Genomic DNA, 23461 nt, shown 5'->3' with positions numbered 1-23461 from the left:
TGTGGCTTAGAATAATTTGGGGTAAAAGTGACTTTTTTGGGAAAATTTTCACCTTTTTCCTTTTGGGGTCTAATTGGATCATACACCTTTAGGGGTACATACACATATTACACCTTGAAACATTTTCCAAGGGTGTATTTTCCAAAATTGGGGTCACTTGTTGGGGTTCTCTTCTGTTTTGGTAAAACTAGGGCTCTCCAAATGCACTCTGACCCATGTATAAGATTTCTGGGTTCTAAAAGACACACATCCCCCATTCCCTCTACATCGTACCCATACCTTTTATCTGCACATGTGGGGCGATTCGACACCCAGGAGAAATAGTTGTACACATTTTGTGGGATTGTTTCATCTTTTGACACTTTTGGCTTAGAATAATTTGGGGTAAAAGTGACTTTTTGGGGAACATTTTCTCCTTATTCCTTTTTGGGGTCTGATTGGATCATACACCTTTAGGGGTACATACACATATTACACCTTGCTAAATTCTCCAAGGGGTGTACTTTCCAAAATGGTGTCACTTATTGGGGTTCCCCTCTGTTTTGTACCACTAGGGCTCTCCAAATGCACCCTAACCCATGTATAAGATTTCTGTCAAATTTGGCTTCTAAAAGACACACATCCCTCTTTCCCTTCTGAGCCCCACTGTGTACCCATACAACATTTTATCTGCACATGTGGGGCAATTCTACATCCAGGAGAAATAGTTGTACACATTTTGTGGGATTGTTTCATCTTTTGACACTTTTGGCTTAGAATAATTTGGGGTAAAAGTGACTTTTTGGGGAAAATTTTCACCTTTTTCCTTTTTGGGGTCTGATTGGATCATACACCTTTAGGGGTACATACACATATTACACCTTGCTAAATTCTCCAAGGGGTGTACTTTCCAAAATGGTGTCACTTGTTGGGGTTCCCTTCTGTTTTGTACCACTAGGGCTCTCCAAATGCACCCTAACCCATGTATAAGATTTCTGTCAAATTTGGCTTCTAAAAGACACACATCTCTCTTTCCCTTCTGAGCCCCACTGTGTACCCATACAACATTTTATCTGCACATGTGGGGCAATTCTACATCCAGGAGAAATAGTTGTACACATTTTGTGGGATTGTTTCATCTTTTGATACTTTTGGCTTAGAATAATTTGGGGTAAAAGTGACTTTTTGGGGAAAATTTTCACCTTTTTCCTTTTTGGGGTCTGTTTGGATCCTACACCTTTAGGGGTACATACACATATTACACCTTGCTAAATTCTCCAAGGGGTGTACTTTCCAAAATGGTGTCACTTGTTGGGGTTCCCTTCTGTTTTGTACCACTAGGGCTCTCCAAATGCACCCTAACCCATGTATAAGATTTCTGTCAAATTTGGCTTCTAAAAGACACACATCTCTCTTTCCCTTCTGAGCCCCACTGTGTACCCATACAACATTTTATCTGAACATGTGGGGCAATTCTACATCCAGGAGAAATAGTTGTACACATTTTGTGGGATTGTTTCATCTTTTGACACTTTTAGCTTAGAATAATTTAGGGTAAAAGTGACTTTTTGGGGAAAATTTTCACCTTTTTCCTTTTTGGGGTCTGATTGGATCATACACCTTTAGGGCTACATACACATATTACACCTTGCTAAATTCTCCAAGGGGTGTACTTTCCAAAATGGTGTCACTTGTTGGGGTTCCCTTCTGTTTTGTACCACTAGGGCTCTCCAAATGCACCCTAACCCATGTATAAGATTTCTGTCAAATTTGGCTTCTAAAAGACACACATCTCTCTTTCCCTTCTGAGCCCCACTGTGTACCCATACAACATTTTATCTGCACATGTGGGGCAATTCTACATCCAGGAGAAATAGTTGTACACATTTTGTGGGATTGTTTCATCTTTTGACACTTTTGGCTTAGAATAATTTGGGGTAAAAGTGACTTTTTGGGGAAAAATTTCACCTTTTTCCTTTTTGGGGTCTGTTTGGATCCTACACCTTTAGGGGTACATACACATATTACACCTTGCTAAATTCTCCAAGGGGTGTACTTTCCAAAATGGTGTCACTTGTTGGGGTTCCCTTCTGTTTTGTACCACTAGGGCTCTCCAAATGCACCCTAACCCATGTATAAGATTTCTGTCAAATTTGGCTTCTAAAAGACACACATCTCTCTTTCCCTTCTGAGCCCCACTGTGTACCCATACAACATTTTATCTGCACATGTGGGGCAATTCTACATCCAGGAGAAATAGTTGTACACATTTTGTGGGATTGTTTCATCTTTTGACACTTTTGGCTTAGAATAATTTGGGGTAAAAGTGACTTTTTGGGGAAAATTTTCACCTTTTTCCTTTTTGGGGTCTGTTTGGATCCTACACCTTTAGGGGTACATACACATATTACACCTTGCTAAATTCTCCAAGGGGTGTACTTTCCAAAATGGTGTCACTTGTTGGGGTTCCCTTCTGTTTTGTACCACTAGGGCTCTCCAAATGCACCCTAACCCATGTATAAGATTTCTGTCAAATTTGGCTTCTAAAAGACACACATGTCTCTTTCCCTTCTGAGCCCCTTGTGTACCCATACAACATTTTATCTGCACATGTGGGGCAATTCTACATCCAGGAGAAATAGTTGTACACATTTTGTGGGATTGTTTCATCTTTTGACACTTTTGGCTTAGAATAATTTGGGGTAAAAGTGACTTTTTGGGGAAAATTTTCACCTTTTTCCTTTTTGGGGTCTGTTTGGATCCTACACCTTTAGGGGTACATACACATATTACACCTTGCTAAATTCTCCAAGGGGTGTACTTTCCAAAATGGTGTCACTTGTTGGGGTTCCCTTCTGTTTTGTACCACTAGGGCTCTCCAAATGCACCCTAACCCATGTATAAGATTTCTGTCAAATTTGGCTTCTAAAAGACACACATCTCTCTTTCCCTTCTGAGCCCCACTGTGTACCCATACAACATTTTATCTGAACATGTGGGGCAATTCTACATCCAGGAGAAATAGTTGTACACATTTTGTGGGATTGTTTCATCTTTTGACACTTTTGGCTTAGAATAATTTGGGGTAAAAGTGACTTTTTGGGGAAAATTTTCACCTTTTTCCTTTTTGGGGTCTGTTTGGATCCTACACCTTTAGGGGTACATACACATATTACACCTTGCTAAATTCTCCAAGGGGTGTACTTTCCAAAATGGTGTCACTTGTTGGGGTTCCCTTCTGTTTTGTACCACTAGGGCTCTCCAAATGCATCCTAACCCATGTATAAGATTTCTGTCAAATTTGGCTTCTAAAAGACACACATCCCTCTTTCCCTTCTGAGCCCTACTGTGTACCCATACAACATTTTATCTGCACATGTGGGGCAATTCTACATCCAGGAGAAATAGTTGTACACATTTTGTGGGATTGTTTCATCTTTTGACACTTTTGGCTTAGAATAATTTGGGGCAAAAGTGACTTTTTGGGGAAAATTTTCACCTTTTTCCTTTTTGGGGTCTGATTGGATCATACACCTTTAGGGGTACATACACATATTACACCTTGCTAAATTCTCCAAGGGGTGTACTTTCCAAAATGATGTCACTTGTTGGGGTTCACCTCTGTTTTGTACCACTAGGGCTCTCCAATTGTATCCTGACACATGGAAAGTATTTCAACAAAATTTGTCCTCTAAAAACTGAACAGTGCTGTTTCCCTACCAAGTGCCACCCTGTGCCCGTACAGCAGTGTATATTGACACGGTGGGTATTGGAATACTCAGGAGGAATTGCACCAAACATTTTGAGATGCATTTTTAACCCCTTGTGAAGGCGCAAAATTTAGTGTTCAATGAATATATTGTTAAAAAAAATTAGATTTCCGTAATTTCACGTTCATTTATTATTCACGCTCGTGAAATGCTCAAAGGGTTAACTAACTTTCCAAAGGTTGTTTTGAATATTTTGAGGGGTGCAGTTTCTAAAATGGTATCACTTGTGGGGGGAGTACTATCATAAAGTCCTTAAAAAGTGACTTCTAACTAACTTGGTCACTGCAAAAATAGGTTTTGACGATTTTTGTGAAAATCTGAAAAATAGCACCTAACGTTATAAGCCTCCTCACATCCAAAAAAAAGGAAATAATGTTTGAAAAATGATGCCAAGTTATAGCAGATATATGGAAAATGTTAGTTATCAAGTTATTTTGGTGATATGACTAACTTTCCAAAAAGTGTAAATTTTTGAATTTGGAAAACATCATTTTTTTCAAAATTTTGACCAAATTTCCATTTTTTTTATAACTAAATACTAAACATATTGCCTTAATTTATCCACTTACATGAAGTACAATGTGTCACGAAAAAACAATCTCAAAATCACCCAGATATATTAAAATGTTCCAAAGTTATTACCACATAAACTGACACATGTCAGATTTCAAAAAAAGGGCCGTGTCAGGAAGGTGCAAAATGGCCAAGTCGTTAAGGGGTTAAATTTATATATTTAATTACTTTAAGGGCACCCTAGACAATACAACACACACAAGGGACTATGTGTACAGTTGAGTGTAGATTACAAGAAGTTTAAGCAATCCGAATAAAGTTAATGAGCTACTGCTGAACCAATGGGGGTTTGATGGGCAGCACTATTTTTCCTGCCTTGATGTTGTGATCTGATATTGTAATAATCTCTGAGGACAAGAACAATGGCCAAAGGGGGGTCACTTACTTTTATGGGTGGTGTAGACACACCGCTTCTGTCCCTAGGTGGGTTCTAGAAAATCTCCTACCTGGACCAGACTCAGGACCTGTGTTCTAACTTCTGAATGGGAGACCATAGGACCGCTGCCATCCAACCTGCCCGGACCTCCAGCATAGTTGAGACAGAACAAGACTCATTTACAATGCTCCCTTTGATAGTTTAGCATATCTCCTCATCAGAGGCCCCCCGAATACATTGAGACTAAGTATCGTGTTCACATTGTGGGAAGTTAACAGGCCGGGGAAGTGAGACTTAGTTGTGACACTTGTAAGGTACTGATGTACAAGAAAAGACATGACATGTGCCCCCTCCTTGTTATATATTCATCACAGTGTGCCTTCAGTATTTTTAAAAGTTTCTGAGCCGTTTAAAGGTAACCATGTTCTCCATACGACATCTGACCTATTTGTTCAACAGAAAGAAACAGAAGGCTGCACTGTGTGGTCCAATTAACGCATCATTTATTTTTTCGGGCAGTAGTTTGAAGTTTTTGTAACAAGACTAAAAGATAATAAAAACATTGGAAAAATTGTTCCTCTTTTGACATATTCTATCCCCAATAAGTTGTTTACACTTCGGCGTAAGATGAGGTGATGTAATCATTACGGATCTTGTATTTTCAGTAAAAACACAATCAGGCCAATCGCCTCTGCATTGTGTTTCTTAAAGGACACCTGTCATCAGGTCTCTGCCACTAGTCCTGTCACCACTACCTGTTGGAGCAGCTCACAAGGATCCCATCCCAGCCTTTATCTAGTTATTTCATACATTAATCATTGTAAAATCATCTATTCTTTATTATGTAAATTAGGCTGGTCACATGGTCAGAGGCAGAGATGTTACCCCTGTTACCCCTCCCCCTGCTCATGTCTGTGTGTAATGTATAGTAAGGCATTGCTAGTGTGTGTATGTCATCTGCTGACATGCTGCATCCTCCTAATATACAGGTGAGAGACACAGACATCAGCTACACATGAATCTGACATGTTCTGCTGTAACATGGCTGCATGGAGCTGCTGTATCTCTCCTATACACACACACATGCACACACAGGCTGCAGGGGGCGTGGCCACCAGCAAGCACATCATTATACAGCCTCACTCCATTATACAGGCTGTCAGTCATGCACTGGGGGTGTGGCTGTGCCTTCACAGGTCATTTGCATACAGCTTTAGGACCTCATTGCTTAGGTTTACAGGCATGTAGAGGGACAATGAAGGGACAGAGGCAATGCTCTCTAATCGCAGTTTATGAAAATATATTTAGTTTAGGGGGGTTATTTTGCATGACGGGTTCTCTTTAATGCTGTTGAAATGAATTGTGTGAATGCAGCTGCACTCCGGACTTGCTGCCATGCATCCTACGGGGTTGTTTTTGTTTTATATTTTATGGATTACCCCTTAAAATGCTGTATCAAACTCCCCAAATCAGAGATAGCATACATTATTACACATTTTTATCACAGAATTACATGTTAAATAATTTGCATCAGGGTTTTTGTGAGGCTAGTATTACAGCACCTGGCTGCTGAAGATGTTGATTGGCAGGTTGTACTCAAACCCCCAAGACCACCAGACAGTTCGAGCTGGGTCGGCAGAGGATTAGTATTTTCTTCTTTACAAGCTGGAAACAAACCCTCTGGTACTTATGGTACATTACACGTTTCACATATCACCAACTACATACGCTCACCTTCCCGTGACCCTCCCTAGAGTACACAGCAGCTACTACTAATACTCACAGGGTCACATTTGTGCTCAGGGCAGGAACATATATAGATCCTCGAGCAAATGTTTAGCAATGACTTCCGGTGTGCTGCTTGTCATTAACAAGTACTTCCGGTTCATGGCGTCCGTTACTATGGAGACATCAGTAGGCACACCGCGCGATTAGACGCTTCTAAATGCGGTAAACGCGGCCTCTGGGTCTCAGCTCGTCTTATTATCATAACAAGATGCCGACCGGAAGCTGAGGAGCGGGGTGTGTAGACAAGAGCTAATATACAGGAGGCGGACAGTGGAGGGGATTTATAGATATAGGGAGGAGGGTATATAGTAGTATACTGGAGGGGGTTATATATACAAAGGAGGGGTCTAGCAGTATACTGGAGCAGGGTATATAGTAGTATACTGGAGGGGGTTATATATACAGAGGAGGGGTCTAGCAGTATACTGGAGCAGGGGATATATACAGAGAAGGGGTCTGGCAGTATACTGGAGCAGGGTATATATACAGAGGAGGGATATAGCAGTATACTGGAGGAGGGGATATATACAGAGAAGGGGTCTAGCAGTATACTGGAGCAGGGTATATATACAGAGGAGGGATATAGCAGTATACTGGAGGAGGGGATATATACAGAGAAGGGGTCTAGCAGTATACTGGAGCAGGGTATATATACAGAGGAGGGATATAGCAGTATAGTGGAGCAGGGTATATAGTAGTATACTGGAGCAGGGTATATAGTAGTGTACTGGAGCAGGGTATATATACAGAGGAGGGGTCTAGCAGTATACTGGAGCAGGGTATATATACAGAGGAGGGGTCTAGCAGTATACTGGAGCAGGGTATATATACAGAGGAGGGGTCTAGCAGTATACTGGAGCAGGGTATATATACAGAGGAGGGATATAGCAGTATAGTGGAGCAGGGTATATAGTAGTATACTGGAGCAGGGTATATAGTAGTGTACTGGAGCAGGGTATATATACAGAGGAGGGGTCTAGCAGTATACTGGAGCAGGGTATATATACAGAGGAGGGGTCTAGCAGTATACTGGAGCAGGGTATATATACAGAGGAGGGGTCTAGCAGTATACTGGAGCAGGGTATATATACAGAGAAGGGATATAGCAGTATACTGGAGGAGGGGATATATACAGAGAAGGGGTCTAGCAGTATACTGGAGCAGGGTATATACAGAGGAGGGATATAGCAGTATAGTGGAGCAGGGTATATAGTAGTATACTGGAGCAGGGTATATATACAGAGGAGGGGTCTAGCAGTATACTGGAGCAGGGTATATTTACAGAGGAGGGATATAGCAGTATACTGGATGAGGGTATATATACAGAGGAGGGATATAGCAGTATACTGCAGTAGGGTATATAGTAGTATACTGGAGCAGGGGGTATATACAGAGGAGGGGTCTAGCAGTATACTGGAGCAGGGTATATATACAGAGGAGGGGTCTAGCAGTATACTGGAGCAGGGTATATATACAGAGGGATATAGCAGTATACTGGAGGAGGGTATATATACAGAGGAGGGTATATAGTAGTATACTGGAGCAGGGGATATATACAGAGGAGGGATATAGCAGTATACTAGAGGAGGATATATATACAGAGGAGGGATATAGCAGTATACTGGAGTGGGGTGTGTATATATATATATGTATATATATACACTGGTGGGGGTATATATATATACAGAGGAGGGATTTAGCATATACTGGAGGGGTTATATGGGTATATAGACACACAGAGGGGCTATATGGCAGCATACTTGATATAGCTGTATACTGGGGGTGCACACATGAGTACACATGAGGTGTTATCTGGTAGTATATATGAGGGAGTATATAGAGAAACACCTAAGGGTGTATATTATTATACTGGAAGGGCTTTATGGAGAAGATGTACACTGAAGGGTACACTGGAGTGATGTGTATAAGTAGAAATACTAAATCCCATGTATCCCATGAGAGATACAAGAACAGATGTAAACACAAGGTGATGTACACAGGAGAGGATATATTATTACTAGTTTTTTTTTATTTCCAGTCTGAGTCTTCCTGTTATACTTCTGCAGGAGGATCTGTTTGACAAGAAAGAAGCCGTACAGACACGAAGACAAATAAACCCTGAGGAGGTGAAACACCCCAGCATCTCCACTATGGCCATCTATGAAGTTTACTCTCACCCTTTACTTGTTAGATACAGAACGAGTATCTGCTCCAAGGCCACGCTTTTCCTCTTCATAGTGTTGGTTCTGACTTATATTCCTCCACTGTTAGTTGCATACCGCAGCCAGGGTGAGACCCTCTCTCTATTTTTCTACAGTCCATATATTTTAACATATCAAATATTTAAAATCCGTTTTTTTTTCTAGGGTTTTGGTTGAAACAAAGCACTTATGAAGAACAACCTGATGTCCATTTCCGCTATGAGGCTTTATTCATTGCCCTTAGCAGCACCAGTGGGGATTATCTTGCTTGGAGCACATTTCAAGGATTCAACAACTTGGTTGGGGATAAGCTCCGCATACCCCTAATTTCGGTATGTACTTGTTTACAAGAATTAAATACTAATGAGTCTGGCCTGTGGAAACAGACCCATGTGCTGGTCATATCACATAGATGATACACAGTGCAGGGGACTGAATTCATTGCATCATTCAGAAGTAACAACTGTCATATTGCCAGGGCTGCAGTTCGGCTAGCAGGCAGGGAGTCCTTGCATCATATTTCATTCCAGTCCACTGCACTTTTTTCTATCCACGAGATATGACCAGAAATTTTGGCAGTATCAAAAGAGAGTAGCCAAGGGGATAGGGGCATTCAACAATCAGACACACCTCAAGATCACAGGTAGGAGCAGGGTATATCAGTATGCTTTACCTGTTCCATTACATGTACTTGTAGTGCAGCTTGGCCACTTCTAAACTCTTTAAAGGACATCTACTATCAGCTTAGCTGATAGTAGATTATTATTTCTCACCTCCCAGTCTTGCCCCCACATTCTCCATGCTCCGTTTCCATAACTTTGTATGTCTGCATTTTGGAGAAAAATTATTTTATACCATATGCAAACTAGCCTGTGGTGCTCTGCAGAGATATAATTTATGCACGCTTCAGGGATCCAAGACTGTTCTGAAAGTAGATAACGTCACCAGCTCTCTTTTCAAATCTCACGCTGGGCAGCAAGCATCAAATGTCAAACCTTGCGTCGGCTTGTTGCCAGTCTTCGGCTTTCAGAGCGCTCTTGGGGCTGTACCACCTGCCCCGGGGTGTGCATAAATTATATCTCAGTGGGTCACCTAAGGCTAGTTTGCATATGGTATAAAATTATTTTTCTCCAAATTTCCATACAAAATTATGGGAAATGGAGAATGCGGGGGCGGGATGGGGAGGTGATTAATAATCATCTACCATCAGCTAAGCCTGTAGATATCCTTTAATGTTCATTTTTGTGATTTACTTGCTGTATTGTCTGCTGAAAAAGTTTCTATTATCCATAACATACCGGTAATATGTCATTGTTACACACATTTGTAGGCTCAAGAAGATGATAAAAACCAAGATGGAAAGATGGATCAGTTGAATTTTACTTTGGAGCTTCCTTTATTGTCTGCGGAGAATGTGTTTGGTGTTCAGCTTTTTCTAACCTTCTCCTATAAACTCTATGTAAGTAAAATATGTATGTATTACAAAAGTATAAATATAAAACTATTGTACACTTAAATTATTTATCAGTCCGTTATACAATGAAAGCACTTTATTGCAGCTTTCTATGTTTCTGTGTAGTCAGATCAAGACTTTTTCTCATGCCATCTTGTCCGCTAAAGTTTAGTAGGGAGTAGAGGCTACGTGACATGCTCAAATCATTATGGTAATTAAATGTATTGCAGTGTGTTCTGTAACTGTTGTCGTCACACCTGACCTGTGAGGCCACCGGGACTGCAACCTGTAAGTGATTAACACCCACGATCAAAGGTGTCTCCAGTGTCCCCAGGTGTTAGGGGTCGGTGTCAGCTCTAATATACATCTGACAACTTCAGCTTGTCAGATGTACTTCTGTCTTTCCTGCAGCTTCTTCTAAATTCTGCCTTCAGTTGACATAAACACTAATACAGGCAGTCCCCGGGTTACATACAAGATAGGGTCTGGAGGTTTGTTCTTAAGTTGAATTTGTATGTAAGTCGAAACTGTATATTTTATAATGGTAAATCCAGACAAAAAATTTTTTTGGCCCCAGTGACAATTGGAGTTTCAAAATTTTTTTCTGTAATTGGACCTAGGATTATCAATAAAGCTTCATTACAGACACCTTACAGCTGATCATTGCAGTCTGGGACTAAAGAAAAGCATCCAGAGAGCTTCACCAGAGGTCACAGTGGGCAGAGGGGTCCGTCTTTAACTATGGGTCGTCTGTAAGTCGGGTGTCCTTAAGTAGGGGACCGCCTGTATCTCCTGAACCCTGGCACCTAAAAACATAATTCTGATCTCATATCACACATATTAATCTCACCTTTACTACAATATTGTGTTTCTAGGTTTCACAGAAACTGAGATATCCACTTTACAAATTTACAGTCAGAAATGGAAATCTCTCTATAAAAATAAAACATATTACTGCAACTTTAACAGAGGATATCCGGTTCACTGAAACATAAAAATCACATATCACAGGGGAGATATTCCTGTTTATTATGATATCCTTATTGTGTTTCTAGATATCAAGGTTCTGAAGATTTATCAGTTTGAATTTGTCAACTGTCATGATGTTTATCTACACAAATTAAGTGCAAATCTGCTGTATATAGCCGTATGGCAGTCGTGAAGAGAAATTCTACCATCAAAGTCCACCATGATAATCCAGGGACACGTACTCATAAATTCTGGTGCTGTGACTGTGGCAATATTCTTATATTTGTTATCCATGGCCTCCTTCTAAAATCAACTCTTACAATTATGCAAATGACCCCCCCCCCCTGCCCTTCCTATTATTGCTAGGTTACACAAGCAGGAGGAGGAGGGAGAGAGCAGGGGGGGAGACTTGTTCTGCTCATTGTAACAACTATGAAAGGACATCGCTGAGGGGCTCTAGAAACAATCCCCAGAGTCCCTCAGGTTTATTAGCATAATTTAAAAGTTGATTTTACAAGGAAGAAGGCCGTGGATAACAAATATAAGAAGATTAACAGTCACTGTGCCTGGATCTATGAGTAAGTGTCTGGGTAATCATGCTGGATTTTGATTCTGGATTTTTCTTTCAGGACAGCTGAAACTACTAGGAGTGAAATTCAGATTCACTAGCTGTCTATGTTCTGATCTCCATGTGCTTATAGTGGATTTTTACATATAATATCACATGTAATACTTTTCTGTATACGCAGAGAATGTCAACATTTGTTATGCAGAGTATGGTGTTCATTCAGCATTCTTCCCCTGTTCCTGGGGCCAAGCTCTTTATCAATGGAGACCTGAGGCTTCAGCAGAGACAACCTTTAGGACACCAGGGACTGGACACCACCTACAATGTAAGAGTATTATTAATCATAGAGAATATACCTCGGTAAGATAAATCAATCTGTTCTATCCATGTTAATAGCAGGATCAAACTTGTACTCTGCCAATTTACCGATAAAACAGACCAGCACTTTGTAGATAATGCAGATTACTTTGTAAAATAACAGTTTGGAGGCACTTGCATCACCCACACATGCCTTTTTATGTGCAGATGGCGTTTGGATTGCAGGAATTTGGAAAGTTGTCTGAAAAGGATGGGGTCCAGATTTGAAAAGTATAGCACAGTAACAATGATATTTTTTTCTGATTCCTCTTTTGTGGCAGGTATCTGTCATTAATGGAACAAGCCCTTTTGCGTCATCTTATGATCTGACAAACATACTATTAACTTATCAGAACAGGAATGGTGAGTACCTAAAAATAATAATTCTGATAACAGAAAATTTAAATTCATACTGTATTAGGCCAATGTATTGCTATATTTCTATACTATAGTGCAGGGTCAGACTTGGTAATATCAGCATTTACAGCATCATGCAGCAATATTTAAAATGCACAAACTCTGTATATTTTCCAGTTCCAGCAATATCTTAAAAGGACATCTACCACCAGATTGACTGATGGTAGAAAAGTCCTACTTGCATGCTACTTAGGGTCAGACAGTAGGTGTTCTCCTTAATCCCACACAATTTTTTTAGACTTCTTGTAGGTCATACTTGGTGTTAAGGGGGCTGCTTTAAGGTAGCAAAAGGAGGCATTGTTTTCCATTTAAAACCTTTGAAAACGTATTTGCATACTTCCCACATGCTACTTACGAATTCTTCCTAGTAGGAACTTCTTTAAATAAAATGTGGAACTGTTCAATTTCACCGAAAGAGTTTTGGAAATTATGCAAATTATTTAGTAAGGAACCCGGTTTACATCACCAGAGCTTCTGAGTTCTTCATCTTTTAGTTTATTCACTGCCCCTTGTAGCACTCATAGGTGCTCCGGTGGCGTAAGCCAGAGCACATCTGACTAATTTGAACAGCCAGCAGAACAAGCAAAAAGGGACAGAGGTGCAGCGGTCCGCCTGTAGCCACATTGTTGCCTGCTACTGCAAAGCGTGCCCAGGGACCCAGCAAAGGCTCACAGGGTGTCAGTGGGGTGGCATATTGTCTTCATTTGAACACTGTGACACCAGTGCAAAAGGCATGACCAAACAATGGCCTTAACAATCTGAGCACCTCATGTATGACCAGGCACCTGCAAAGTAAACATGAGCAGCAGTGGTTGAGACACCAAAACAGTCTGCAGAAACCTGATACTTCATGCTGTTTTGGTTAGCTCAGCCTGTACCACCATCTCCCGAGGGACCAGGCCACCTGTCTTCCCACAAAGTGAGGATATGACACTACAACCAGCGGCACCACCATCAGCAAGCCATTCTACACCACCTGTTCTGCTTACTTTCCCCCAAAGCCTTTGTTTGGAATTGATGACACAGATCACCTCTTAAAGCTAGACTGACCTAGATGACCATGGATGTGCATTATGAGAGAACCTAAGACAGTTCTAGATATCATAATTGAAGGTTTAAAAGAAAAACACATGCAAGCAAGAACACTATTGCCTCTTTATTGATAAAGAGTGGAAGTTTTCTGACAAAAAGTCCTATATCCCCAGCACTGTGAAAAGAAAGTATTGTTTGATTTCACAGTCTCTACTTCCTGGGGTTCATCCCCTAACGTTGACGCATCCATGGCCACGGTATCTCACAGGTCATTCCTTCTCTTTGAAGACAGAGACCCTTTGGATAAAAAGACGGAGGGGTTTTTGTAGAATGTCTGGAATTCCTCCAAGTCAGTCTTCAAACCCAACATAGCCACAGTTTTGTAGCTCATTTATGCTGTTTTGGCTAAATCAACTGGAGGCAGATACTCAAAATAAGACACCCAGAGAGACTTTAGTGCCAGCTGTCACTAACATCCAAATAGGTGCTGCTTTTTTGGGTGATGCCTCCATTGTTGCCCTCAGACAGTCGTCTCTATCCAATTCCGCCACAAGGACTCTCTGGCTCAAGAACTGGCCTTGCGATATTTAATCAAGGAATAGATTGTGTCGTATTCCCTGTGTCAGAAATTTGTTTGGTCCAGTACTTTATGACGAACTAGAAAAGTCAGACAACAAGAGGTCTTTTTCCCCTACTATCTGCCACTTTAGACCATCTCGCTCCTTTCGTAGGTCAAGATTTGAAAAAAGGGTTTGAGATAACTTAAACCCTAAGCCCTTCTGGAAGGGTAAGGGGTTCTTGTTTAACCAGTCTAGTGATCAGTCGAGGCGTAAGGATACCAGCCCTTTATGATGCCATGGCCCAACTCGGGCGAAAAATTAACTCACTTTTTACTGGTTTGGTCCCAGACTTCAGGAAGCAAGTGAGTTCTAAACACCATTCAGAGAGGCCTTTCCCTGGATTTTGCCTTGCCTCCTCTTACAAGGTACAAGATCACCAATTCAGCTTCAGGGGACAACCAGAGGGCAATTATATCAGAACCCTCATCAAAAAGAAGATACTGGGGCACATTTACTTACCCGGTCCCTGCGTGATCCCCGATCTGGACTGTCTGACGAGGATGAACTCATATCCTGCATGTGTCGCTTCCCGATCAGGTCAGCCGGAGTTCACCTTCTTTTTCCCGGTATATGTAAGTGCATGGCTTGCGAAACAATTTTTAAGTTAAATCCCGCGGTTTGTCTGAATCCGTCGGAACGGCCGACCCCCGATTTGTGTTGCATGAAAGCTGGCGCCAAAAGATTGTGCCAAAATCCGAGTGCGTGCGCCAAAAACCCCTTTTAAATCCCAGTCCCAGCGGCACAAAACGGGGATGTCCTACCAAAGTGTGGTCCACGGGCCCTTAGTAAATGAGTCCCACTGTGTCAGGTTCCATTAGTAGAACAGGGTCAAAGGTTTTATTCGACTCTTTTCTGGATAAAGACACCAAATGGTTTCCTAAGAACTATCCTAAATCTAAAACCTCTAATAAAATTCCTTCATTTTCCAAGGATCAAGATGGAGACCCTGAAGTCAACCATCAATCTTCTTTTTCCTGATTGCTTCATAGCCTCCATGGACCTTACGGATTTACACATGCATACTATTACATAACAATCCACCCAGATTATCAAAAGTTCTTAAAATTTTCTATACAGATAGGGAGAAAAGTTGTTTATTTCCAGTACAGGGCTCTTCCCTTTGCGGTATCTATTGCTCCAAGGGTTTTAACCAAGATAGTCTCAGAAATGGCAAGCCACATAAGAGAAGGGCAAGGTCTGTTTATTCCGTATCTAGGCGACTTCCTGTTAGTAGGTTCGTTAGAGCAGGCAGTGTTGGATCAGATCGCAAGAGTGCATCAGATCCTAGAGAAGTTAGGGTGGTTAGTGAAAAGATAAGGTCCAGAGAATTTAAGGATAGGTCTTCCATGGGCTTCTCTCTACGACAGGTTAATTACCACGGATGCCAGTCCTTGGGGTTGGGGGGCCCATATAGGTGATCAAGTTTCAGGGTCCCTGGAGTGTATCAGAAAGCCTGCTATCCTCAAACCACAAGGAGTTTCTAGCGGTTATAAAAACGCTTCAGGCAGCCCATCCCCTCCTGGAAGGTCACGGGGTGTCAGTTATGTCGGACAACACTAATGCTTACATAAACAAGCAGGGGGGTACAAGAAGCCCAGGCCCTATGCAAATAGCCGTTCAGATTTTTACTTAGCTAATCAGCAGTTTCTCTCTCTCAGAGGAATCCAGGGATGAGGTGGAATACGTCACGGCAGATTCCTTAAGTAGTTTGTCCATTATTCTATTAAGTAGAGTGGTCCTGAAATCAACTGGGCTTCTTGTATACTCAAGTATAAGTGGAGTTTTTCAGCACAAAGTTTGTGCTGAAAAACCTTAACTCAGCTTATACTTAAGTCTATAAACAAAATTAACACTGTACTCCCCTTTCTGACACCTCCCTAGGTCCTCTGCTGCTTCTGATGTTGCGGTACCTCCTCGGGTGCTCTTCGGGTTCTTCTGCTCCTCTTTGGGTTGTTCCGCTCCTCTTCGGGTTCCCTCACGATGCTGGCGACTCACAAACAATGACGTCGGCAAGCGGCTGATGTCATTCTATGTGTTGGCCGAGTGCAAAGACCCAAAGAGGATTCGAAGGGGGCCCTGCAGGCGGGTATATGCTACAGGGGGCCCGGCAGGTGGGGCTATGTGCTACAGGGGGCCCGGCAGGCGGGGCTATGTGCTACAGGGGTATGTGCTACAGGGGGCCCGGCAGGCGGGGCTATATACAAGAGGGAGTTGTGACCAATGCATTTCCCATCCTTGGCTTATACTAGAGTATATACGGTAGTATTTCAAAAGATCACAAAATCTGGGGTTCTTCTTGTTTATGCATCTTTTTACCTCAAGGGAAAACTGGTGAAATAGTTCTTCCCTCTGAACAGGTCACACCATCTGTTAGCAGTAGATGCGTTCTCCCAGGATTGGGGCCACCACTTAATGTATGTATTTCTGCCAATGATGCTCATATGCAGAACTATACGAAAGATAAGCCAGGAGAAAGCCATGGTCATCCTAATCGCCCCTTTCTGGCCGTGGTTTCTCCAGCATCAGAGATCTGTTTATTGTGGATCCTAGGGTCATTCTTGGAATCAAAAGATCTCCTGTCCCAAGATCCCATCTTGCACCCAGAAGTGAGAAATCTCCACTTGACAGCCTGGCTGTTTTGGGGTTGACTCTTAAACTAAAGGGGTTGTCTGATAATGTCATCTGCAACTTGCAAAAAAAAGTAAGAAACCAGTCACCTATAGAATTTATTCCTGGGTTTGGAATCCCTTTCTTTCCTCTATAGGTCAGAACCCGTTTAGTCTGTTCCAGCCAAATATAAATGTGATATTGGAGTTTCAAAAAGTCTGAAACCTGCCACCCTTAAGGCACAGGTCTCTGCTTTGGGGGCTTTTTTTTGATCAGGACATAGCTGGCCATCCTTGGATAGCTAGGTTCACTAACGTGGCGGGTATTATACGGCCTACAATTAAGAACAAGTTACCTCCTTTGGATCTTTCTTTAGTCCTCAATGTGGCAGGGCCATCCTTTGAGTCTGTGAATGAGATCTCCATAAATTACTTGCTTACAAGACTGTTTTCTCACAACCATTACATCCGCTAGGAGAGTTACCTGCCCTATTATGCAGAACTCCATATTGTAGGATTCTAGAAGACGAGGTTGTCCTTAGGCCAGATTAAGGTCTTCTACCTAAGATAGTTTCCAATTTCCATACGTCTTAGGATATAACCCTTCCATCTTTCTGTAGCCATCCTAATGGGTTTTTACATTGTTTAGATATTGCCCATTACTTAGATTCTGTTTCATCCTCGAGAAGTTCGGATAGCCAGTTTGTTCTCTTTGCAGGAAAGAATAAGGGAAGTAAGGCCCCCTCCACATCCATTTCTAGGTGGATCAGGATCACTATTTAGATGGCATAGGAGATTGCAGGGATATCTGCACCTGATGGCATTCTACAAGAGCCCTGGCCACATCTTGGACAGAAGTTGGGGACGCCTCACTGGAGCAACTGGAGGTGTTGTCCGTCCTTTAAGCTAATTTTTCTCTGTAATTCTCTCTGGTGGTACCGTCGTGGTGAAGGGAAAAACAATAAATTATTCTTACCAGTAATGTTGTTTTCTCAAACCACGATGGCACCTGGTATTTTCCCACCAAGGTGTTTTTTTTTTTTTTTTTGTTACTACTGAAAAAAGTAGGTTGTTCCCCTATAAAGGTGCACATATCCCTCTACTGTAACATAACAGCGTGTATTATTCCTGTACTGTGACATGACTGTGTATATTATCCGTACTGTGACATCACCGTGTGTATTATCCCAGTACAGTAACATCAATGCATCTACTACACCTGTATGGTGACCTTACTTTGTGAATTATCTGTACTGTGACCTGACTGTGTGCGTTATCTTAGCATTACTAGCATTTACAGGGACTTCCTGTCCTCCTTTTTACAGTCCTCAGCATTCCCAGTGAAATATTCTTTATTTCTATGATTGTTTCCATTTACTTCATTGCAATATTAATATGTAACAAATGTTTGTTCTTGCAGTGACTACAGTTTTAAGCAATCCTAACCCAATATGGCTTGTGGGAAGAGGTACATCTGATCCATTTGTGATAAATGCCATTATCCATTACCCAGTGGAGACCATTTCATATCCTTTAGTTTTTTTTGTAGCCATTTTTAAGGAATCTTTTTATACAATTCTGCAAAATGTTATTTGTTCTCCTATAAAGGTGCACATATACCTTGACAAAGCCATCCACCAAACTCTAAATTGGTCTAGCTGCTCCTCCCAGAATATATGTTTGTAGTGGAGAGAGTCCAATAAGCTGCAGGCACTTCTGGCAGTGGGTTATCTTCAAGAAAAGCAAGATGGTAGAGAGTTGCAATGCTGGATGCCAAATCCTTCCAACATCAACTGGGGAGAGGCAGTTCTCCAGCCACAATCTTGGGGTTTATATGACTTCTCTGTAATTTTCTGTAGATTTCTGTAAACTAGTCCATTATCTTTATGAGCATTGCAGTGTTTACAGAAATGTAATGGTGCCTATAGGAATTACAGAACAGTCACCTGAACCCACAGATTTCTCATGAAGAAAGGCTAATGGAACTCTGTGTTTTGTGACTTTGGAAAGTCATAAATGTAAGGTAAGCCTCTCCCAGGGACTTATTTGTGTTTAATGTCCTGAGTTTATTGCTAGCTCCAATTGGAGTTCCTGCTCAGAATATTTAAACAAACCTTGTTGACATTCCAAAAAGTCCACAATCTTCCAATAAGGGTTGTGGTCCCACGTAGCAGCAGCAGAGTGGCACACCATGGTCATAATAATTAATAATCTATTAATAATCACCCATTCAAGTGCATCACCATTCACTTGTTGATGGGGTTTACAGTCCAAAGACCCAGACTTGCTGTATTCTTGCGATTTATGCTGCTGTCAGTTACTACCTTAAAGAAAAAATATAGTAAGGAGAGTACTCCCTGTGGTGGCAGATGACCGATGCCATTAGACAAAAAATGAGTAGCCACATTTGCCCCTTTCCCATCCATTTTTTTTGAGCAACCATCATATTTGTCAAAAGTTCAATACAGGTCTGTTTTGCAAGGAACTTTGTTGAATCTAGGAATTGGGTTTTTAAGCTCCCTGTGTAAGAAAAACATGGAATGCAGCTGATATTAAAGCAAGGGGGCAGGTACAAAACTGTAATTTGCTTGAAAATATAGCCGATCTGGTGGGCAGATGATATATGTTTAGGCGGACTTGTACTTTTGTGCTTGAACAGCTACATCATCCGGTCTGTCCAGTATATTTTCTCTAAGCGTTTTGATAGTCGTGCCCAATAAGCCGAGAAGGGCCATGTGAATTTATCAGCAGAATTCCGGCTTTGTAATGCTGAGACCAGAACAGACTTTGACTTAATTTATTGCAAAGTGAGCCATTTTTTTTGTGGAAAACTATATTCTGTTTGTCATGTGCACTGACCTCGCTTCAGCCATCTCGGCTCCTGCCTCTGTTCACCAAATGTTTCTTAATGCTACAATTTCTTTTATTTCCTGCTCATTTCCGTATGGTCTTCATCCCATTGCTTCTAATTTCCTGCAATCCCACATCTTGTGTTTAGTCCTTAATAGTCAGCAGCACATACCAGCCCGGGTTCTGGGAGATGATTAAATACGCCTGGATCCAGTATGTCAGCGTCCTGCTCATCTTCCTATGGGTCTTTGAGAGAGTAAAAATCTTTGTGTTTCAGAACCAAGTATTCACCACGACGGTACCAGTGTCCCACTCCTCTTCATTCAAGCTGCATCAGAGCTGATGGGGTCAATACCTATTGTACCGGTGTAGTGATGCCTTTCAGGGTTTTCCCACTGTAATGTAATCTGACTGTTTCTACACCCATCACATGACATCATGTACCCACTGATACTTTTTACATTTTTTTTACAAGATTTTTTAAAAAGAAAAAATATAGAAGCTAAAATCAAATGAACTTTGTAATTTATTTAATCAATTTTTTCAGAAAAACTAAAAAAAAAATATATTGGGCCAAATTTATTTATGTTTCCCTTACACAAGGTGAGTTAACATTTATTGGATATGCTGCTTAGAATGAAAGAGCAGCAGCGCTGGTCTAGTGCCGCCTTTACCTATAATGTGGAATTTACGTATAGGGTGGGATCTCTGACAGAACAAGCAAAACGAGTCATAGCACCTGCTATTGGTGGGCCAGTCCAACACGGTCCATAAAGTGATAAAGTAGACACTAGTGTCCTGCAAACAAAGTGATTAATATACTACTAGCTAGTGGAGGCAGATACAAGATGGTTACAATTTAAAATATTGATTTTAATCTAATTCTAGCTCATAATAAATTGACATAGCAATAGGTTTAAAAATATATTTTTGTATATTTAACATTATTACTGCAAACAGAAAATGCTGCTCAGTGTGGCTTGGCTGCATACTGCTCTGTTTCGTACTGCACCGTTTCGTTGCATGTCCTGTCTTCCCCCCCCGAAAACGGCACCATGCACCATGTTTCTCAATGAAGACGGTAGGGATGAGCACCGCTCACCCCCTCCTCCTCTCCCCGGTGCTGCCATGTGCCCATCGTGCTACGGTACGGCAGGCACACGTTCATCCTTACTTTACAATTTTACTCAGTTTTATTGCTGTTTTAACTCTTATCACTCCCTAGGCTGGTCCCCTGCTTTGCTTATTGTAAAAGCATATTGTAATCTGGCATGTGTGCATTTACAAGCCAGCGATGCTGCACGCTGCCATTTTGCGGAGGATCTGCGCTCCCCAATGACATCATGGGGAGTGGCAATCCTCTTGGTGCACAGTGCGCTGGCATCTTTGCCAGTGGCATTTAAATAGTTAACACATGCGATCGATATTGGGGGATAGTTCAGGACCAGACTGGAACTAAAATGCCTCTAATCCCTTTTCTCAACCAACATTTTTAATAGTGTTGAATAGAATTAATCATTTTGTATGAATTCTATATATTTACTGGGAAGGATTTTTGTGTACTGTAAATTTCTGTGGATTGTAGCCATCATCTGTAGCTTTACTTTCACCTCTATATAGTGCATGGACCCTGCACACTCAACTGCATTTTCTGTTGCTCACAATTATACAAAAACGTAAGTTTATACCTCACATTATGTCAATTTATTATTAGATAGAAAAAGGCCAAAGCCGTGTCAGTATTTTACATTGTAACCGGTTATCCTTTGTTCTTGGAGCACACAGATTTTATACGCCACTCCGTTGACACCCCTAGCGCACAATTAAAAGGTATAAGAGGGGTCTTCAGCATCTCCTCATATGACATTTTGTACAATTGACAATTTAAAAAAATTATCAGTCATTGGGATACCGCAAATCATTCCTTTAAATATTTGAAACAAATTGGTAGTGTATTGATATGTTTCTGTTGTTTTTAAGGAAGTTTTTTTTATACCTGTTTAATAAAAATATTGTTTGTTGGCTCCAACTTGATGTTCGGTGAACAAGATTCATTCTACTGCTTTGTGGCAGAGGGTCCAGTCTTTAATTTCTGGAGTAGGTGTATCACACATAGCAGAGATCTTCAAAATTACCACTACAATTTGTTACATTCCTCACATCAATTTCCTCCACTTATTCTTTTCCTTTCATAATATAAGGTAAAATAATCTGTATTACAGTCAGTTATACCATACATTGTACTGTCACAGTGTAGACTGAGATACAGCACACAATAAATTAAGATACAGACGGTCCCCTACTTAAGAACACCTGACTTGCATACGACCCCTAGTTACAAACGGACCTCTGGATTTTGGTAATTTACTGTACTTTAGTCCTAGGCTACAATAAACAGCTGTAACAGTTATCAATGGTGCCTGTAATTAAGATTTATAGTTACTCCTGGTTCTTATGACAACCCTACATTTTTAAAATCCAATTGCCACAGAGATAAAAAACAAATTTGACTGGGGTTACAATAATAAAGTATACAGTTCCAACTTGCATACAAACTCAACTTAAGAACAAACCTACAGAACCTATCTTGTATGTTACCCGGGGACTGCCTGTACTTTCATAGCATTATAGTGCGACACTAACTACTGCACGGGAACGTAATCTATCCTCTATGTATGAACCCCATGTATTAGCTGACTGCCGGAGACAAACTCCAAGCAGGTCCTACTCCTGCCATAGTTTTCAACTTGGGTAGTCTTTTCTTTTAGTCATTGGGGTGAACAGATGGCAAAGAAGGGACATTGGTGAAAAGCTGTTGTGTAAGGCCCCTTCCACACTCGCGTTGCAGATCACGTCAGAGTCCGATCAGGGTGCGATCAGTTTGCATCAGAGTTCAATTAGTTTTCCGTCAGTTTGTTCAGTGTCTCAGTTTTTCACGCGCAATTTTAATGCAATTTCAATGCGTTTTTCACGTGCAGATAACGCGCGGTCCTGACGAGCGCAGCATAGAAGCAGAAAAGCGATTTATCCGGATGGTGATCATTTGTACCAGTGTCTTATAGCGACACTGGTACAATTGATCTGAGGGCTCGAGTGGGCCCCTTCAGCACCCCGGGGCCCCGGCACTTGCCTGGGTTGGCCGCATGCTGGCGCCGGGCCTGCTTTAACAGATGGTGCAAATTTTGCTTTCTACATTTGCATATTCACCAAAAATATTGGTGAAGAGTTATTTTTTAAAAATGGAAGCTCTACAGAAAAACCTAAATTGTCATGTTCTGTATTATGTTATTAATACCAAATGTACAGATAAAGAATAGACCGGTTCTACATAGTTAGGCTGAATTCATAGAGCCGTTGCCGGCCATGCCGTGGCAAGGTGGGCACACGGCAGCACGCGGAGAGAGGAGGAGGAGGTGAGCGCTGCTTACCCCCGCCCCTCTCCATAGGGATACATGGCACACGCCGCCGTATGCCGTAAAAAGATAGGACATATCCTATCTTTTCACTGGGTATGGAGCAGTATGGTGCCGCTTCCGTAGGGCGTGGTGCGCCCATTACCGTCTATGGGGGACGTATATCGGCCGTATATACATCCCCCATGTGACAGTGTAAATGTAGACTTAAAATGATGACATTCTATGCAGCCCAGACTGCATACATTGTTCTTTAAGCTTGTTTAAGGAAATCAAGTTGGAAAGGGATTAACACAATTATGTCTCTTGCTAGCTATGCAATGCAGGGTTGAAGCATTATGGACCTGTTATCAAAGCAGAAAGTAGGCAAAATTTTACCGGTTCAGGTAGGGGAGTAACTAGGGGAGGCTGGGCCCCATAGCAGACTTCTGAATGGGGCCTCCCTTAGCCCTCAAAAAATATACATGTTTGTATACTCACACATTTACA

General features: G+C 41.5%; 1 protein-coding gene and 1 long non-coding RNA gene across 4 annotated transcripts in view; one reads left to right on the top strand and one right to left on the bottom strand.

Annotated features, from left to right (window-relative positions):
* LOC140070606 (uncharacterized) overlaps positions 1-6573 on the bottom strand; it is an 89991-nt gene extending 83418 nt beyond the window's left edge. The window contains exon 1 of the long non-coding RNA XR_011848956.1: positions 6482-6573. This is a non-coding gene — a long non-coding RNA (uncharacterized lncRNA). The remainder of the gene's footprint in view (positions 1-6481) is intronic.
* TMEM231 (transmembrane protein 231) lies at positions 6554-20418 on the top strand. 3 transcript variants are annotated; one of them, XM_072117293.1, is made up of 8 exons: positions 6554-6648; positions 8553-8775; positions 8853-9019; positions 10018-10146; positions 11859-12002; positions 12316-12397; positions 18130-18238; positions 19731-20418. In XM_072117293.1, exons 2-8 carry the CDS (start codon positions 8637-8639, stop codon positions 19900-19902), a joined length of 942 nt encoding a protein of 313 aa, XP_071973394.1. In that variant the 5' UTR covers positions 6554-6648; positions 8553-8636; the 3' UTR covers positions 19903-20418. The 3 variants fall into 3 exon arrangements, with proteins under 3 accessions (XP_071973394.1, XP_071973393.1, XP_071973395.1); XM_072117292.1 differs by having other exon boundaries at positions 6570-6720; XM_072117294.1 differs by having other exon boundaries at positions 6589-6720; positions 8525-8775.
* Positions 20419-23461: the final 3043 nt, after the last annotated feature.

The sequence above is a fragment of the Engystomops pustulosus genome, chromosome 7 (genome assembly GCF_040894005.1).
Source record: "Engystomops pustulosus chromosome 7, aEngPut4.maternal, whole genome shotgun sequence".
NCBI lineage: Eukaryota > Metazoa > Chordata > Amphibia > Anura > Leptodactylidae > Engystomops > Engystomops pustulosus.
Note: the sequence above shows the minus strand (reverse complement) of the source record. Positions and strands in the feature narration are given on the sequence as shown.